The sequence below is a fragment of the Arvicola amphibius genome, chromosome 9 (assembly GCF_903992535.2).
Source record: "Arvicola amphibius chromosome 9, mArvAmp1.2, whole genome shotgun sequence".
In the NCBI taxonomy this organism is placed as follows: Eukaryota; Metazoa; Chordata; class Mammalia; order Rodentia; family Cricetidae; genus Arvicola; species Arvicola amphibius.
The window spans coordinates 71,311,443-71,325,456 of NC_052055.2; the positions used below are offsets into that span (position 1 = coordinate 71,311,443).

The window sequence follows — 14,014 nt, forward strand, 5'->3', positions numbered from 1 at the left end:
ACTGAGATGTTTTTTGAATAGGAGAGATTTAAGTATAAAAGGAAAGTCATCTAAGTTCAGGAAACAAGTTCCCCATCTCTTCAACTGTCTCCACCATAGCAAGGAGAAAAGGAACTGAAGTAGACAGAGTGGTTGTGACCTTTACCTGTGTGTTCTACTCTTTATCAAAGAATTTGAATTCAAAAGGATTTTAGACATTTTCTTTAGCTTGTTTTCCTATTTTGTTTTCTTTTAAGAACTGTATTATTGTTGTTGGGGTAGATGGTGTGTAACTATATGGGCACACATGAGTACAGTGTGTATGTAAGAGGGGAAGGGGGAGGTGTATGAATATATGAGCGTACATAAGCATAGTGTGTGTTGTGTGTGTGTGTGCAGAGGTGTGAGGTGTGAATATACGGGCACACATGAGCACCGAGTGTTGTGTGAGAGAGGGGAGGAGGGGAGGTATGTGAATAAACGGGCACACATGAGCACTGTATATGTATGGATTTTCAGGAGTTAGAATCTGGGAATCAAACTGAGCCATCAGGCTTGTCTCCAGCCATGTCTAACTTTGTAGCTCAGGCTGGCCTTAACTAGCAATGTGCCCTAATAGACTTGAACTTGGAATCCTCTTACACTGGTCTCTCAGCTGCTGGGATTATGGGTGTGTACCATTTCACCCAACTTATTTTAGTATCTATTGATGACCAAAAGAAAAACACACAAGTAGGATTACTCTGGAAACAGGAAACTCTAGAACTCTAACCTATCAACCTCCCCTTGCTTCTCTACTTCAGTACTGGCTCAGAAGCCTCTAGTCATACTAGTAGTCTTGCCTGACCATCTTTTCATAGAAAGAAAAAGCAATGTTAAGGCCAGAAAAGTTGTGATTCATCTCAAATTTACACAGGAAGTTGATAGTTCCTAAACCAGAATCACTTGATTTCTAGTCGTATGTTCTACAACTCATTCACTGTCTTCTTCTAAAAAGATGAAGAAATCAGGATTATCTTCTTCTGTCCTTAAGCTTCATTTCCGAGAATCCATATTCAAAGATTCCCATAGGGCTATTCAATTTAAGGAGGGAAAAAAACCAAGGCAGATACTCTTCTAAATCAGAGCCCTTGTTGGTACATTATGAGCCTACAGTTTAATCTGGAGAATCTTAGAAGGGGTCGATCACAGTTGGGCATAAGATGTCAGCACAGCACAAGTCACACAGACACCATTAAGGAACACAGTCCCAGGAAAGTATCAGGATTTAGGATATCAGAGGGACTATCAAGAGAAATACAACAGAGACCTGCACAGATGGCTTCATGTCCACTTCAGTTCGCTTCTTCAGAATGGACTTCTTGGGCATCACAGGAACTTCCTCAGGCCGATGCAAAGAATATTCTGGCTCTGATGTTGTTAGGACACTTGACAACCCAGGGATGGAACAGCTAGTTCCATCATCAACTCCCACAAGCTCCTGACTCAAGCTCCTATTTTGTTCCTCCTCTTCCTCTCGCTTTCGCCTGGCAAGGTCCAGTTCTCGAAACTCAGGGTCTAGAAACCTTGGGCTTGGGCTTCTTCTTCGCTGTCGATAGTTGCGCGTCCCAGATGTAAAACTTGAGTGATCCCCTCCTATGCCATGTACCTTTTCTGTGTCATCATAACGGGGCCTTTTGGTCTCCCGGCTTCTTTCCTCAGATCGTACGGAGTAAGAGGAGCTTTTGAGTTTGTCTCTACTCCGTTCTGCTCCCCTCAACAGTTCATCATGACAACTGATATGGGAACTATACTCAGCTCTATGCAAAAAAGGTTCTCTTGCTTGGTAGTCCTCATCAAGTTGTCCCAAGAAGGGACTAAGTTGCCCCTCTTCCCGAGAAATATATCGTTCAAGGCCCCGAGAGCACTGGGAACTTCGTGTGAAGACAGAATCATCAGTCAGATCATCCCTGAGAAAAGAGATAAGCATCACTGAATATGCTGGACTTGGAGAGAGAATGGCCAGACAATGTTAAAATAATATTATTTGGGAAGGGGACAAAAGAAGACTTAAAGCAAAAGTAAAATGTGCCTGAAATCCAAAGACACATTACACATGGAACATTTCCTCTCCCTTTCTCAGGGTCACCAGCAGCTTTAGCTCCTAATCAAGAGGTGTTATACTAATATATCAACACAACACTTACACTAAGTATTTAGTCTAAGGATGCAGTGCATCCTTATCACACTGGTACTCAGGAGATACAAAGATACCAAAGAACTAGAGAAATGATTCAGCAATTAAGACTGCATACTATCTTCTAGAGGACCCACGTTCAGTTCCCAGTACCCATGTTCAATGGCTTACTCCAATTTCAGGGGATTAGACACCCTCTTCTGGATTATAAGAACACCTGCATTCAAATGTACATACTCACAAAGAAGCACACATATACACATAATTGAAAAATAAAAATAAATCTTAAAAAAATCAGAGTCCTAACTGATTCAACTGGACTAGCTAGATCAGATACAGCCTTTAATCCCAGCACCAGGGAGGTAGGTAGCTCTGAGTTCCAGGGCTACATACTAAAACACTTCCTTGGAAAAACAAAAAACATAACAGGGACTGAAGAAATGACTCTTCCATTAAAAGCACTACGTGTTCTTCTAGTGGACATGGGTTTGATTCCCAGCACCGACATGATGGGCTCACAACTATTTATCTATTGCTCCAGTTCCAGGGAATCCAATGCCTTCTTCAGGTGTCTTCCTCAGGTACCATACATGAACACAGTGCAGAGACATACATGCGGGAAAAACACCCAAACTTATAAAAATAAATGAATCTTAAAAACAAAATAGTAACAACAATAAAAAGTTGCCTAGCTAAATTTAGGCTCTTTATGAGGACTGGCATCCCTAGCATTAACTGAGAATTTATTTTAAAAAATGATTCTAAGCAGACATGATGGTTCATAACTGTAATACCAGTGAGGATACTAAGTTCAGAGACAACCTGAACTTCAGTAACTTTGAGGACAGAATGGCTATAGGACCTTATCTCAAAAACAAAACAGAAAAACAACAAACAAGAAATACAGAACCTCTGGAGGCATCACAGTCCCTGATCAAACTCTACTGCAGAGCTATAGTACTGAAAACAGCCTGGTATTGGCATAAGAACAGACAGGAGGAACCAAATAGAAGACCCGGATATCAATCCACACATCTTGGAACACCTAATTTTTAACAAATAAGCAAAAAATATCAAATGGAAAAAAGAAAGCATATTCAACAAGTGGTGCTGGCATAACTGGATATCAACATGTAGAAGAATGAAAATAGACCTATATCTATCACCATGCACAAAACTCAAGTCCAAATGGATCAAAGAACTCAACATAAACCCAGCTACACTGAACCTTATAGAAGAGAAAGTGGGAAGTACACTTGAATGCATTGGCACAGGAGACCACTTCCTAGATATAACCCCAGCAGCACAGACACTGAGAGAAACAATTAATAAATGGGACCTCCTGAAACTGAAAGACTTCTGTAAAGCAAAGGACACGGTCAACAAGACAAAACAACAGCCTACAGAATGGGAAAATATCTTCACTATCCCCACATCAGACAGAAGTCTGATCTCCAAAATATACAAATAACTCAAGAAACTGGACACCAAAAGATCACATAATCCAATAAAAAAAATAGAGTACAGACCTAAACAAAGAACTCTCAACAGAGGAATCTAAAATGGCTGAAATACACTTAAGGAAATGCTCAACATCCTTGGTCATCAGAGAAATGCAAATCAAAACAACTCTGAGATTCCATCTTACACCTGTAAGAATGGCCAAAATCAAAAACATTGATGACAACTTATGCTGGAGAGGTTGTGAGGTAAAGGGAACACTTCTGCATTGCTGGTGGGAATACAAGCTGGTACAACCCCTTTGGATGTCATTGTGGCGATTTCTCAGAAAATTAGGAAACAACCTTCCTCAAGACCCAGTAATACCACTTTTGGATATATCCAAAGGATGCTCAATCATGCCACAAGGACATGTGCTCAACTATGTTCATAGCAGCATTGTTTGTCATAGCCAAAACCTGGAAACAACCTAAATATCTCTCGATTGAAGAATGGATAAGAAAAATGTGGTACATTTACACAATGGTGTACTACACAGCAAAACAAACAAACAAACAAAAACCGACAGCTTGAATTTTGCAGGAAAATAAATGGAGCTAGAAAACATTATTTTAAGTGAGGTAACCCAGACACAGAAAGACAATTATCACATGTACTCACTCATAGGTGGTTTTTTAAACATAAAGCAAAGAAAACCAGCCTACAAACCACAATCCCAGAGAACTTAGAGAACAATGTGGACACTAAGAGAGACTTACATAGATATAATCTACATGGGAAGTAGAAAGTAGAAAAAGACAAGATCTCGTGAGTAAATTGGGAGCATGGGGATCTTGGGGGAGGATTGAAGGGGGGAAAGGAGAGGAAGGGAGGGGAGCAGAGAAAAATGTAGAGTTCAATAAATATCAATAAAAAAATTGTTTGGTCATGCTCTTTCCTGCCTTGCCTGGATATCCAAAAGAAGTCTATTACCATGGGACCCAAAAATAAATGTTTTGGTTCACTGTGTATCTTTATTTTTCAGAAATATCAAGGTCTCAGATCTTTGTAGCATACAGGTAAAAATTCAGGATAAGATGGTTCTTTTTATAGTTCAGAAGTAGATAATAAACCTAGCTATTTCGGGACACTATGGCCACAGGGCTTCTATGACCCAAAAGACAAGGGTTTTGATTTAAATCACAGATGGAAATAAAGATCCTCTAGGATTTTTTAAAACTACATTAAAATTTTTTTTTGTGTGTACATGTCTATAGTATGTGGGCACATGTGATTCATGGCCCATATATAGATGTCAGAAGAAAACTTGTGGAACTTGGTTCTCTCCTGCTATATGTGTGCTAGGTATCAAACTCAGGTCTTCAGGCAAGTGCTTTTACTTGCTGAGACACCTTGCTGGCCCAGACCTCTATGCCAGGAGATCCTTTAGAATTTTAAAATCTAATTTCATCTAAATAAAAAAATAACAATAATGAAACCAGTAATCTTAGAACTTAGGAGGCTGAGGCAGGATAATCACCATGAGTTTGAGACCAGATGTTTGTGAGGGGTCATGTGGGTGCTGGAAATCAAACGGGGGTTCTCTGAAGCCAGTGCTCTTAACCAATGAGCTATCTCTGCAGCCCCATAGAAATAACCTTAAAAAAAACTGTATAATTTTGAGGTCTTAATGTATTATGAAATAGGACTAGGAATAAACTAAGAATGATCTCTGAAATCAAACATCACTGAAACACAAAAACTTTGCTCTGTCCATCAACTATAAATACACCTATTTAAGGAGGAATACTCGAGTTGATTCACTATCACCAAACCACCAACTATATATTCCAACAAGTTTCATATTAGTGTAGGAGAAAACCCTCCTAAACTATATGTATAGTAGCAAGGTCACCTATCTTCCTTTCTTCACTAGAACTAGGACATGTCATCACCAAATAAAACACTAGCTCAATATCTAATATGACAGTAAGTATCAAGAAGCTACAAATAAGGTGGCTCTCAGAACACCTCGGCAGACTTAGAATTGTCAGCAAAAGGGGGATGCAATTGAAGGAGGCACAGAACAGTTAGAAACAAAACAAAACCAGAAGCTATCATATAAATATAGTCCACAGTCAGGCTGCTTATTAGAATTTAATCCTTCTTTCTTTTTCCCAGGGGTTAAAAGAAAACTGGCTGTCATAAGAGACAGTCCTGGAGAAACAAGATAGCTCAGTGGTTAAGAGCACTTGCTATTTTTCCAGAGGACCTGGGTTCAGTACCCAGCTCACCACTATCTACAGCTCCAGTTCTAGGGCATTCAAACTGGTCATAAAAGTCAGACACACACATACAAACACGTAAACACTCAAGACACACAAAATTTTAAATTAAAAAATGTGAGTCCTAAAAAGAATCACCATTGTCTGTAGCCTAAAGTAGTACAGTGATAGACACTCTAAAAGCCTTGGCCAAGCTGGTACATGCCTTTAATCCCAGACCCTGTTTCAAAACAACAGCAACAACAGCCTTCACTAAGAGCAACTGTTTGGATGCTTGGTTGGTTTTTTGTTTTTGTTTTTTTTTTTAAGATTTATTTATTTACTATGTACACAGTGTTCTGCCTCCATGAATGCCCACATGCCAGAAGAGGGCACCAGATATCATTACAAATGGTTGTGAGCCACCATGTGGTTGCTGGGAATTGAACTTAGGACCTTTGGAAGAGCAGGCAGCGCTCTCAACCTCTGAGCCATCTCTCCAGCCCCGCTTGGTTGGTTTTTACAAACAGGGTTTCTCTGTGTAGCACTGTCCTAGGACAAGGGTGGCCTCGAACTCAGAGGTGTTCCTACTTCTGCCTCCAGGGTGCTGGGATTACAGGATAAACCACCACCACCTACTGACGAATTGTTTTTTAAAACTAGATCTCTAAAAAAGAAAAAAGGAACATGAAGGCTCACTGTACTGTATTTTCTATTTTTAAAAATTTTTTTAGGGGCTAGAGAGCTGGCTGCTCTCCCCCAAAAACCTGGTTCAACTGTATGCACCCACATAGCAGCTCACAACTGTCTGTGTCTCCAGTTGCAGGGGATCTGACACCCTCACACCAATGCACATAAAATGAGTTTAAGTAAATTTTTTAAAAAATTGTTTTATTAGCATACATGGCACTCCTGCCCAGATTACCGAAGAAGCAGGATGTGACCTGCCCCTCCGAAAAAGGTACTGACCCACATGGCGAACATAGATAAGAATAAGTCATAAGAGTTAATAAAAGCCTGAGCTAATGGGCCAATCAGTTTTATAACTTATGGAGACGTCTGTGTGATTTTTCTCTGGGACTAAACAGCTGGGGAACCGGGCGGGACAGAAACCCCAACAAGCCCGGCCCCTCATGTTACAACACATTATGAAATTTTCCTATATGCATAATGTACTTTGATTATATCTGCCCAACTGCCTTTTTTTTTTTTATCCTTTTCACCCTCTCTACTGATACTTTTCTAGTACCAAATAGTATCCATTCTTTTGGGGAGGGAGGCTCAAGGCAGGGTTTCATTGTGTTGTTCTGGCTGTCCTGGAAGTTGCTCTGTAGACCAGATTGGCCTGGAATTCACAGAGATCCACCTGCTTCTGCCTCCTGAGTGCTGGAATTAAAGGTGTGCACCATTACTGGTCAGCTTTATTCTATTTATATGTGTTTACAAATGTCCATTAAACAAATTAAAAACATGAGCCTGGAGAATAGCTCAATGACAGGTTGTTTGCCTAGCATACACAGCCCTTGGGGTTAGTCCCTAATACCACAAAAGTAATCTGAACAATAAAATATCTGTCTATAGCATATAACCTATGGGTCGTGACCCATTTGGGGGGTTGAATAACCCTTCCACAGGGGTCGAATACATTCATTGAATAACAGCAAAATTATAGTTATGAAGTAGCAAAGAAAATAATTTTGTTGTTAGGCATCACCACAACATGAGGAACTATATTAAAGGTTCACAGCATTAGGAATGTTGAGAAACATTGGTCTATAGATATATAAATCCACAAAGGCCGGGCAGTGGTGGTGCATACCTTTAAACCCAGCACTCGGGAGGCAGAGGCAGGAGGATCTCTATGAGTTAGAGGCTAGCCTGGTCTACAAGAGCTAGTTCTAGGACAGGCTCCAAAGCTACAGAGAAATCCTGTCTTGAAAAATCAAATCAAATCAATAAATAAATAAATAAATTCACAAAACAGTTTGTACAACATTCATAAATAAATAAATCTTAAAAAATAAACACTATAAACATAGATGAACCTTAATATATGTGAAAGCTAGTCACAAAGAATCAAACAATGCATGAATAGGCAAGCTCATAAAAGTAGAAAGTACAGCTGGGCGGTGGTGACACACACCTTTAATCCCAGCACTAGGGAAGCACAGGTAGATCTCTGTGAGTTCAAAGCCATCCTGGTCTACAGAGAGAGTTCCAAAACAGCTAGGGCTACACAGAGAAAGTCTGTCTCGAGAAAAAAAAAAAAATTATTGCAGTGGTGGATACACACTCGGTGTATCTTAGTGTCCAAGTGTCTTAGAATTTTTCACTCTAGCTTGTTCACACTTCCATTTTAGAATAAGTTATAGTCCAGTACAGGGCTCCTAAGGTAAGACCATACATAACCTTGATAATTTGGTGTCCAGGCTAGTTTTATGCCACCTTATGAAGGAAATTAGATTTTTATAACTTAAAGAGATAGTTTGTTATCAGGAGCATATGTGCATAACAAAGAGGAAATGTCAGTTTAGACCCCACAGAAGGAAATGTTGAGGTTACCTAAAAACCAGCAAGGAAGGAAGAGAATCACACCCTGTACCACCACCACTGTAGTCCACCTACTCAATCACCTCCCAAAATAGAAGCAGACTGAAGGGCAAGAGCTGTTGACTCAATTAGCGCTCCAGTCACATACCTTGAAGCCCTATCTTCAGAAGCTCAATGTTATATAAGACTGTCCTGCCTTGCTTCACTGCATCCGTAGCCATTGGAGCTTTGAGGTAAATAGCACCAGTAGTACCTCTGTCCTCAAACTTCCTGCCCAGCTGCCTTCATCTGCCTGCCTATACTCTAAATAATACTCATTACCTGTAATAAACAATATTTCCTTGATTAATCACTAATGAATCATTAAACCCCAATGTGCTAGAGACTATAAAAGATAAGCTCTAAGATGAATAAAATGCTATCCTATATGCCTATCCTTATCTTTTTACTATTGTGAGGTAATAAAATTATTTAATCCCCATATATAACTTTTAGTAATTGAGGTCTATATTCAACACAGTGTAGTTTATTTGTCCTTCCTTAGCACTCAAAAATTTTATTTTTCGAAACAGAGTTTCTCTGTGTAGCCCTGACTCACTCTGTAGATCAGGCTGGCCTTCAGATCACAGAGATCCACCTGTTTCTGCCTTCCGAGTGCTGGGATTAAAGGTGTGAGCCACCACATGGCAGCACTCAACAATTTTAAGCAGTAACCACACTTAAAACATTTTTAAAGATCTCTAACTTTCTATTACTGCTTCATACATTTAATATACATATATGCATTATCCACTAGTTTATTTAAATGCTTTAGTATCTATAGTCTAACCTGGCCAAGCAAAAAAAAATTATTAAAAAAAAATAATTTTCGGGGCTGGAGAGATGGCTCAGAGGTTAAGAGCATTGCCTGCTCTTCCAAAGGTCCTGAGTTCGATTCCCAGCAACCACATGGTGGCTCACAACCATCTCTAATGGGGTCTGGTGCCCTCTTCTGGCGTGCAGGCATACACGCAGACAGAATATTGTATACATAATAAATAAATAAATATTTAAAAAAAATAATTTTCAAGCAGGGTGTTGTGCTCATGCTTGTAATCTCAGCACTCAGGAAGAAGGAGGAAGATTTCTGTGAGTTCCAGACCAGCCAGGACTTTTACATAGACTGTCCCACAGCCCTCAAAAAAGCCAAGTGTAATACCACAGGCCTTTAATTCTAGCACTAGGAGGCAGAGGCAGGTCAATCTCCAGGACTTCAGTGAGACTCTATCTCAGATAAATAAATTCTCCATCATTAAAAAAACAAACGTCAGGCATGGTAGCAAACATCTTTAATCCCAGCACTTAAGAGGCAGAGGCAGGCGGATCTCTGAGTTTGAGGCCAGCCTCATCTACAAAATGAGTTCCAAGACAAGAGTTGAAGACTAGATAGTTACAGTTATAGTCTTCCTTGTTTACCAGACTCAGAGAAGAAGCTCATTAAAGAGGTGTAAAGTGTATAAGGTTGAGTGATCAAAAGATAGTTTTGGATGGTAATGCAAGTTAAGATAGAAAGTGAATTAGGAGCCGGGCGGTGGTGGCGCACGCCTTTAATCCCAGCACTTGGGAGGCAGAGGCAGTCGGATCTCTGTGAGTTCGAGACCAGCCTGGTCTACAAGAAGTAGCTCCAGGACAGGCTCTAAAGCTGCAGAGAAACCCTGTCTCGAAAAACCAAAAAAAAAAAAAAAAAAAAAAAAGTGAATTAGGTATAAGACTTTGGACTCACCAAGATAGGATAGATAATGGAATATTTTCTTCAAATTTGTCAAATACTAGTAGACAAGATATTGTTAATGTAATCATTGCCTGAATATATTTGTATATACTTATTGTACTTAATTGTATATAGTTTTTCTTATATTAGTTAAAACCTTTTATTTTAGACAAAAAGGGGGAAATGTAGTGATGTTTTGTTTGTGCAAAATATACAAATATTTTGTACAAATAAAGTGGACATCTGAGTTTGAGGCCAGTTTCATCCACAAAGTGAGTTCCAAGACAGCAAAGGCTACACAGAGAAACCCTGTCCTGGAAAAAAAAAAGCAAGCAAGCAAACAAACAAAACCAAGCAAACGAACAAACAAAAAAAAGACTTCCCATTTTGTTCAAAACCTTTATTGGTCGGGCAGTGGTGGTGCACGCCTTTAATCCCAGCACTGGGAGACAGAGGCAGGAGGATCTCTGTGAGTTCAAGGCCAGCCTGGTCTATAAGAGCTAGTTCCAGGACATGCACTAAAGCTACACTAAGAAACTCTGTCTCGAAAAAAAGCACAAAAACAAAAAAAAAAAAAAAAAACCTTCATTGTATAAAGGACTCTTCCTAGATTTTTATTTTGGTCTAGTATTTGTTACGTTCCCTCAGCCTTCTCTTTCTAGTTGTACCAAATGTTCTTTTCCTGGTACACATTTCATCAGAAACCGAAGTCTATGTCAATACACTCTTCCTACTCAGTCTTTCCCAGTGTTTATCGTCTATTGGACACAGACATAGGGGATAACTTTGTGCTGGCACCACACTTCAAACACATCACTCAGAAAACAGCAATATTCTGCCTTCCAGAATTAGTATGGTGCACCCTGCCATATTTGAAGCCTACCTGTCCATATCCTCCAGATTATCAACTGGTGATCCCAACCGGTCACTAAGTCGATGCCATTCTGGTGTGTTAACACAGAAGTGGTCATTGCCAACAGTTATTCTTAAACTCTGCTCCAGAGAAGAATCAGAACACAGACCAGGAGAACGTCTCTACAAAAGTGAAAAAAAGAAAAAAAAAAGAATAACCATATGGTAGTCAACATGAAGACATCTTTATGCCCCCAAATGTATTCCCCACTCATAAAATTATTGTCTCTCATAGTAAGGAACCATTCCGCAGCAGAAAAAGGAATTTTAGAAATATCCATAGTTTTGATAAAAGCTTATATTCTTCACTCCTCCTAAAATATGACTGCCTATTCTTATGGAACATGGGAATAGCCAAGTAAATAAAATCCCTGCTCTCAGGACCTATATATATCTAGCTAAACAAGGAAAGCCAAAACCAATTTTAAGCACTTCTGAAGGTAGCAATAAGTAGCATTGTCACTAAAAAACGAACCATAAAAGACTAAGAAAAAGGAGGAATCACTCCAGGCAGGGTGGCTAAAGGCAGCACTGCTGAGATGGTGTCATTCAACTTAAGTAAATGGGAAGCTTATAGGTCTTTCAAAGAAAACAGATGTTTCAGGCCAAGGGAAGCAACATCTCAACATCTTAAGAATGAACTGGCATTCTTTGGGTAACAGAAAAGAGGCCAGTACTGCTGGAGCAATGTGACAGATAAAAGGGAAACAAAACTAATTAGGAAATTTGGATTTGATTCTTGGTGTGATAAGAGCGTAGGAGGGTTTTAAGTATCAAAGTCATGTAACCCAACTATACTCTTCCTCCAGGTGCTTGCACTACTCTAAGGTGCTCACTCAAAGCTCACTTCTCAGGAGGCTCTTTCCCTTGAAGTCCTAGCAAACACTATAACTCACTGTTGAATTTCACATTTAACACACTACAGACCACTGCCATCTGCACTCCTAAGTACATACACACACAGGTACATATGAATACAATTAAAAAGATTTTAAAAATCAGTTTGATTGCTGAACACAGAAAAAAAACTGGTGAGTAGCAAGGCTAAATTGTAAAGAAGGGTAAATGTATGAATCCAAGAAGAGGTAACAGGGTCGTCAGAGTGCTAGAAGGTGACAGGACATCCTGGGGATTTATCCTAAAGGTACACCTAACAGGTTAGATGAGGTAAATGTTCAGATTAGACGAGAAGAGAAAGGAGATAACAATTTCCTATAGGACAGAGAACTGGAGCAAATACAGTATCCTGAAGAGGAGGAAAGCAGTAGTACAGTGTTCTACTTTTGATTCCTCTGTTGTGAGGGCTTTGAAAAAGCTTCACAATGTGACTAATCAGTTTAACTGTGACCAGAGTCCTAGCATACATGTTATATATAGCGCTCTCCAAAAGAAAATCTTCACTAACAAAGATACATGAACTGAGAACAAACAAACCCCTCCACTACATCAGGTCACGGCAGGAACTCTGCTAGAACTGTAGTGCTGCCTGAGGCCCCAAGTCGGGTTTCAGAGTTTTGCAAGCCCTCCACTTCGGACCTACACCCACCACCATCAACCCATCTCTCGCAGCACATTTTAACACTTAACATCGCGGGCTGAGAGAACCAAGCATGAGAACTGAACCACAGTCCCCTCACTTGTAGCTGTGTCACCTCCATCAAGTGACTTAGACCTTTCTGAGCTGGATCCTCAGCTGTGCGACAGGGAGTAACAACAGTCATTGCTTTACCTCACGGGGCCGTGAGCACTAAAAGAACGCTGGTAGCTGCTGTCACAACGCTAGTCGGCGGGCAGCAATCACAATAATTGATTATGCACACCTCGCTTCTGACAACAGCTCCAAGTGAGAGCCCCATGACAGCTAAAGCATCCAGCTTGCTTTGGTTCAAGCTTTCCTGACTGGCCATCAGGCGTTCACATGCTTCTCTAAACTCGGGCCTTAAGGGGAATGAATCTCACCAAACCCCAGGGAAACCTCAAGGCGCCAATAAGGAAGGAAGAAATTCTCCTCGCTTTGATTAACTTTTCCACTTAGCGAGAGCGAAAGCCTCTTCCCAAGAAACCGGGCATTGGGTCCCGAGTCCGTTATTGTGTCAACGAGGCGCCCAGGGCTGTCAGGGAGCGGGGCAGACTTGAACATTTGGGTTCCAGCGTGGAGGCCCCAGGGGCTCGGGATCGAGGGGCGACCCGGGCGAAAGGTGGGATTACCCGACTGCCGCCGTCGCCTGGATAGTCTCCGCGGCCGTCCCGAGCGAAGTCGGCGCGGGACTCGCCTCGAACGCTGCCTCGGAAGCCAGCCAGGCCCGGCGGGTAGAGTCTCCGGCTCCGCGGTGGCGATGGGGAGCCGCGACGGGCGCGCGGCGGGGACGGGGAGCCACGACGACCCCGAGGAGGGGACGGCGAGGCCCGGCGGCCACGGGGCGGAGACGGTGAGGCCCGGCGGCCACGGGGCGGGGACGGGGAGCCGCGACGACCCCGAGACGGGGACGGCGAGGCCCGGCGACCGCGGTGGCCTGAGGGCGAGCGGTGCCGGCGGGAGGAGAGCCGCAGCGACGACGAGCTAGAGGGCGGCGGCGACGAGGGGCGGCGCGCCGGGCCTGAGGAGGAGCCCCCTGAGCGGCCGGGTCGCGAGCCGCTCACCCCGCCGTCCTTCGTCCGGTGCGAAGAGACAGAGGAGCGGGAGCCGCTGCGGTACATGGCTACCGGGAGCGCCGCGGCCACGGGCCCCGAGCGCGCCGCCACAGCTGCAGCCGCCGCCGCCGCCGCCGCCGCCGCCGAGCCCGCAGCGCGCCGCCCTCGCGGCCGGAGCAGCCCCCTCCCCGCCTCCGAGGCCAAGCCGAGCGCGCCCCGGAGGCCCAGCGGTTGGAGGGCGCGGGCACGCGCCGACACACCCCCGCCCTCCCAGGCTCCCCGCGGCAGGACGCGGGCGGCGGCCGCGCGAGC

General features: G+C 42.5%; 1 protein-coding gene across 3 annotated transcripts in view; it reads right to left on the reverse strand.

The window, feature by feature from the left end:
- Znf318 (zinc finger protein 318) overlaps positions 1–13,768 on the reverse strand; it is a 37,098-nt gene extending 23,330 nt beyond the window's left edge. For all 3 annotated transcript variants that reach the window (XR_005286867.1, XM_038342543.1, XM_038342542.1), the window contains exons 1-3: positions 13,280–13,768; positions 11,043–11,194; positions 1,289–1,928 (exon numbers count right to left, since the gene is read on the reverse strand). Coding sequence is in view for 2 of the 3 variants with exons in the window: in XM_038342543.1 (XP_038198471.1) it covers positions 1,289–1,928; positions 11,043–11,194; positions 13,280–13,768 (1,281 nt within the window). In the remaining variant the exon portion in view is untranslated. The remainder of the gene's footprint in view (positions 1–1,288; positions 1,929–11,042; positions 11,195–13,279) is intronic.
- Positions 13,769–14,014: the final 246 nt, after the last annotated feature.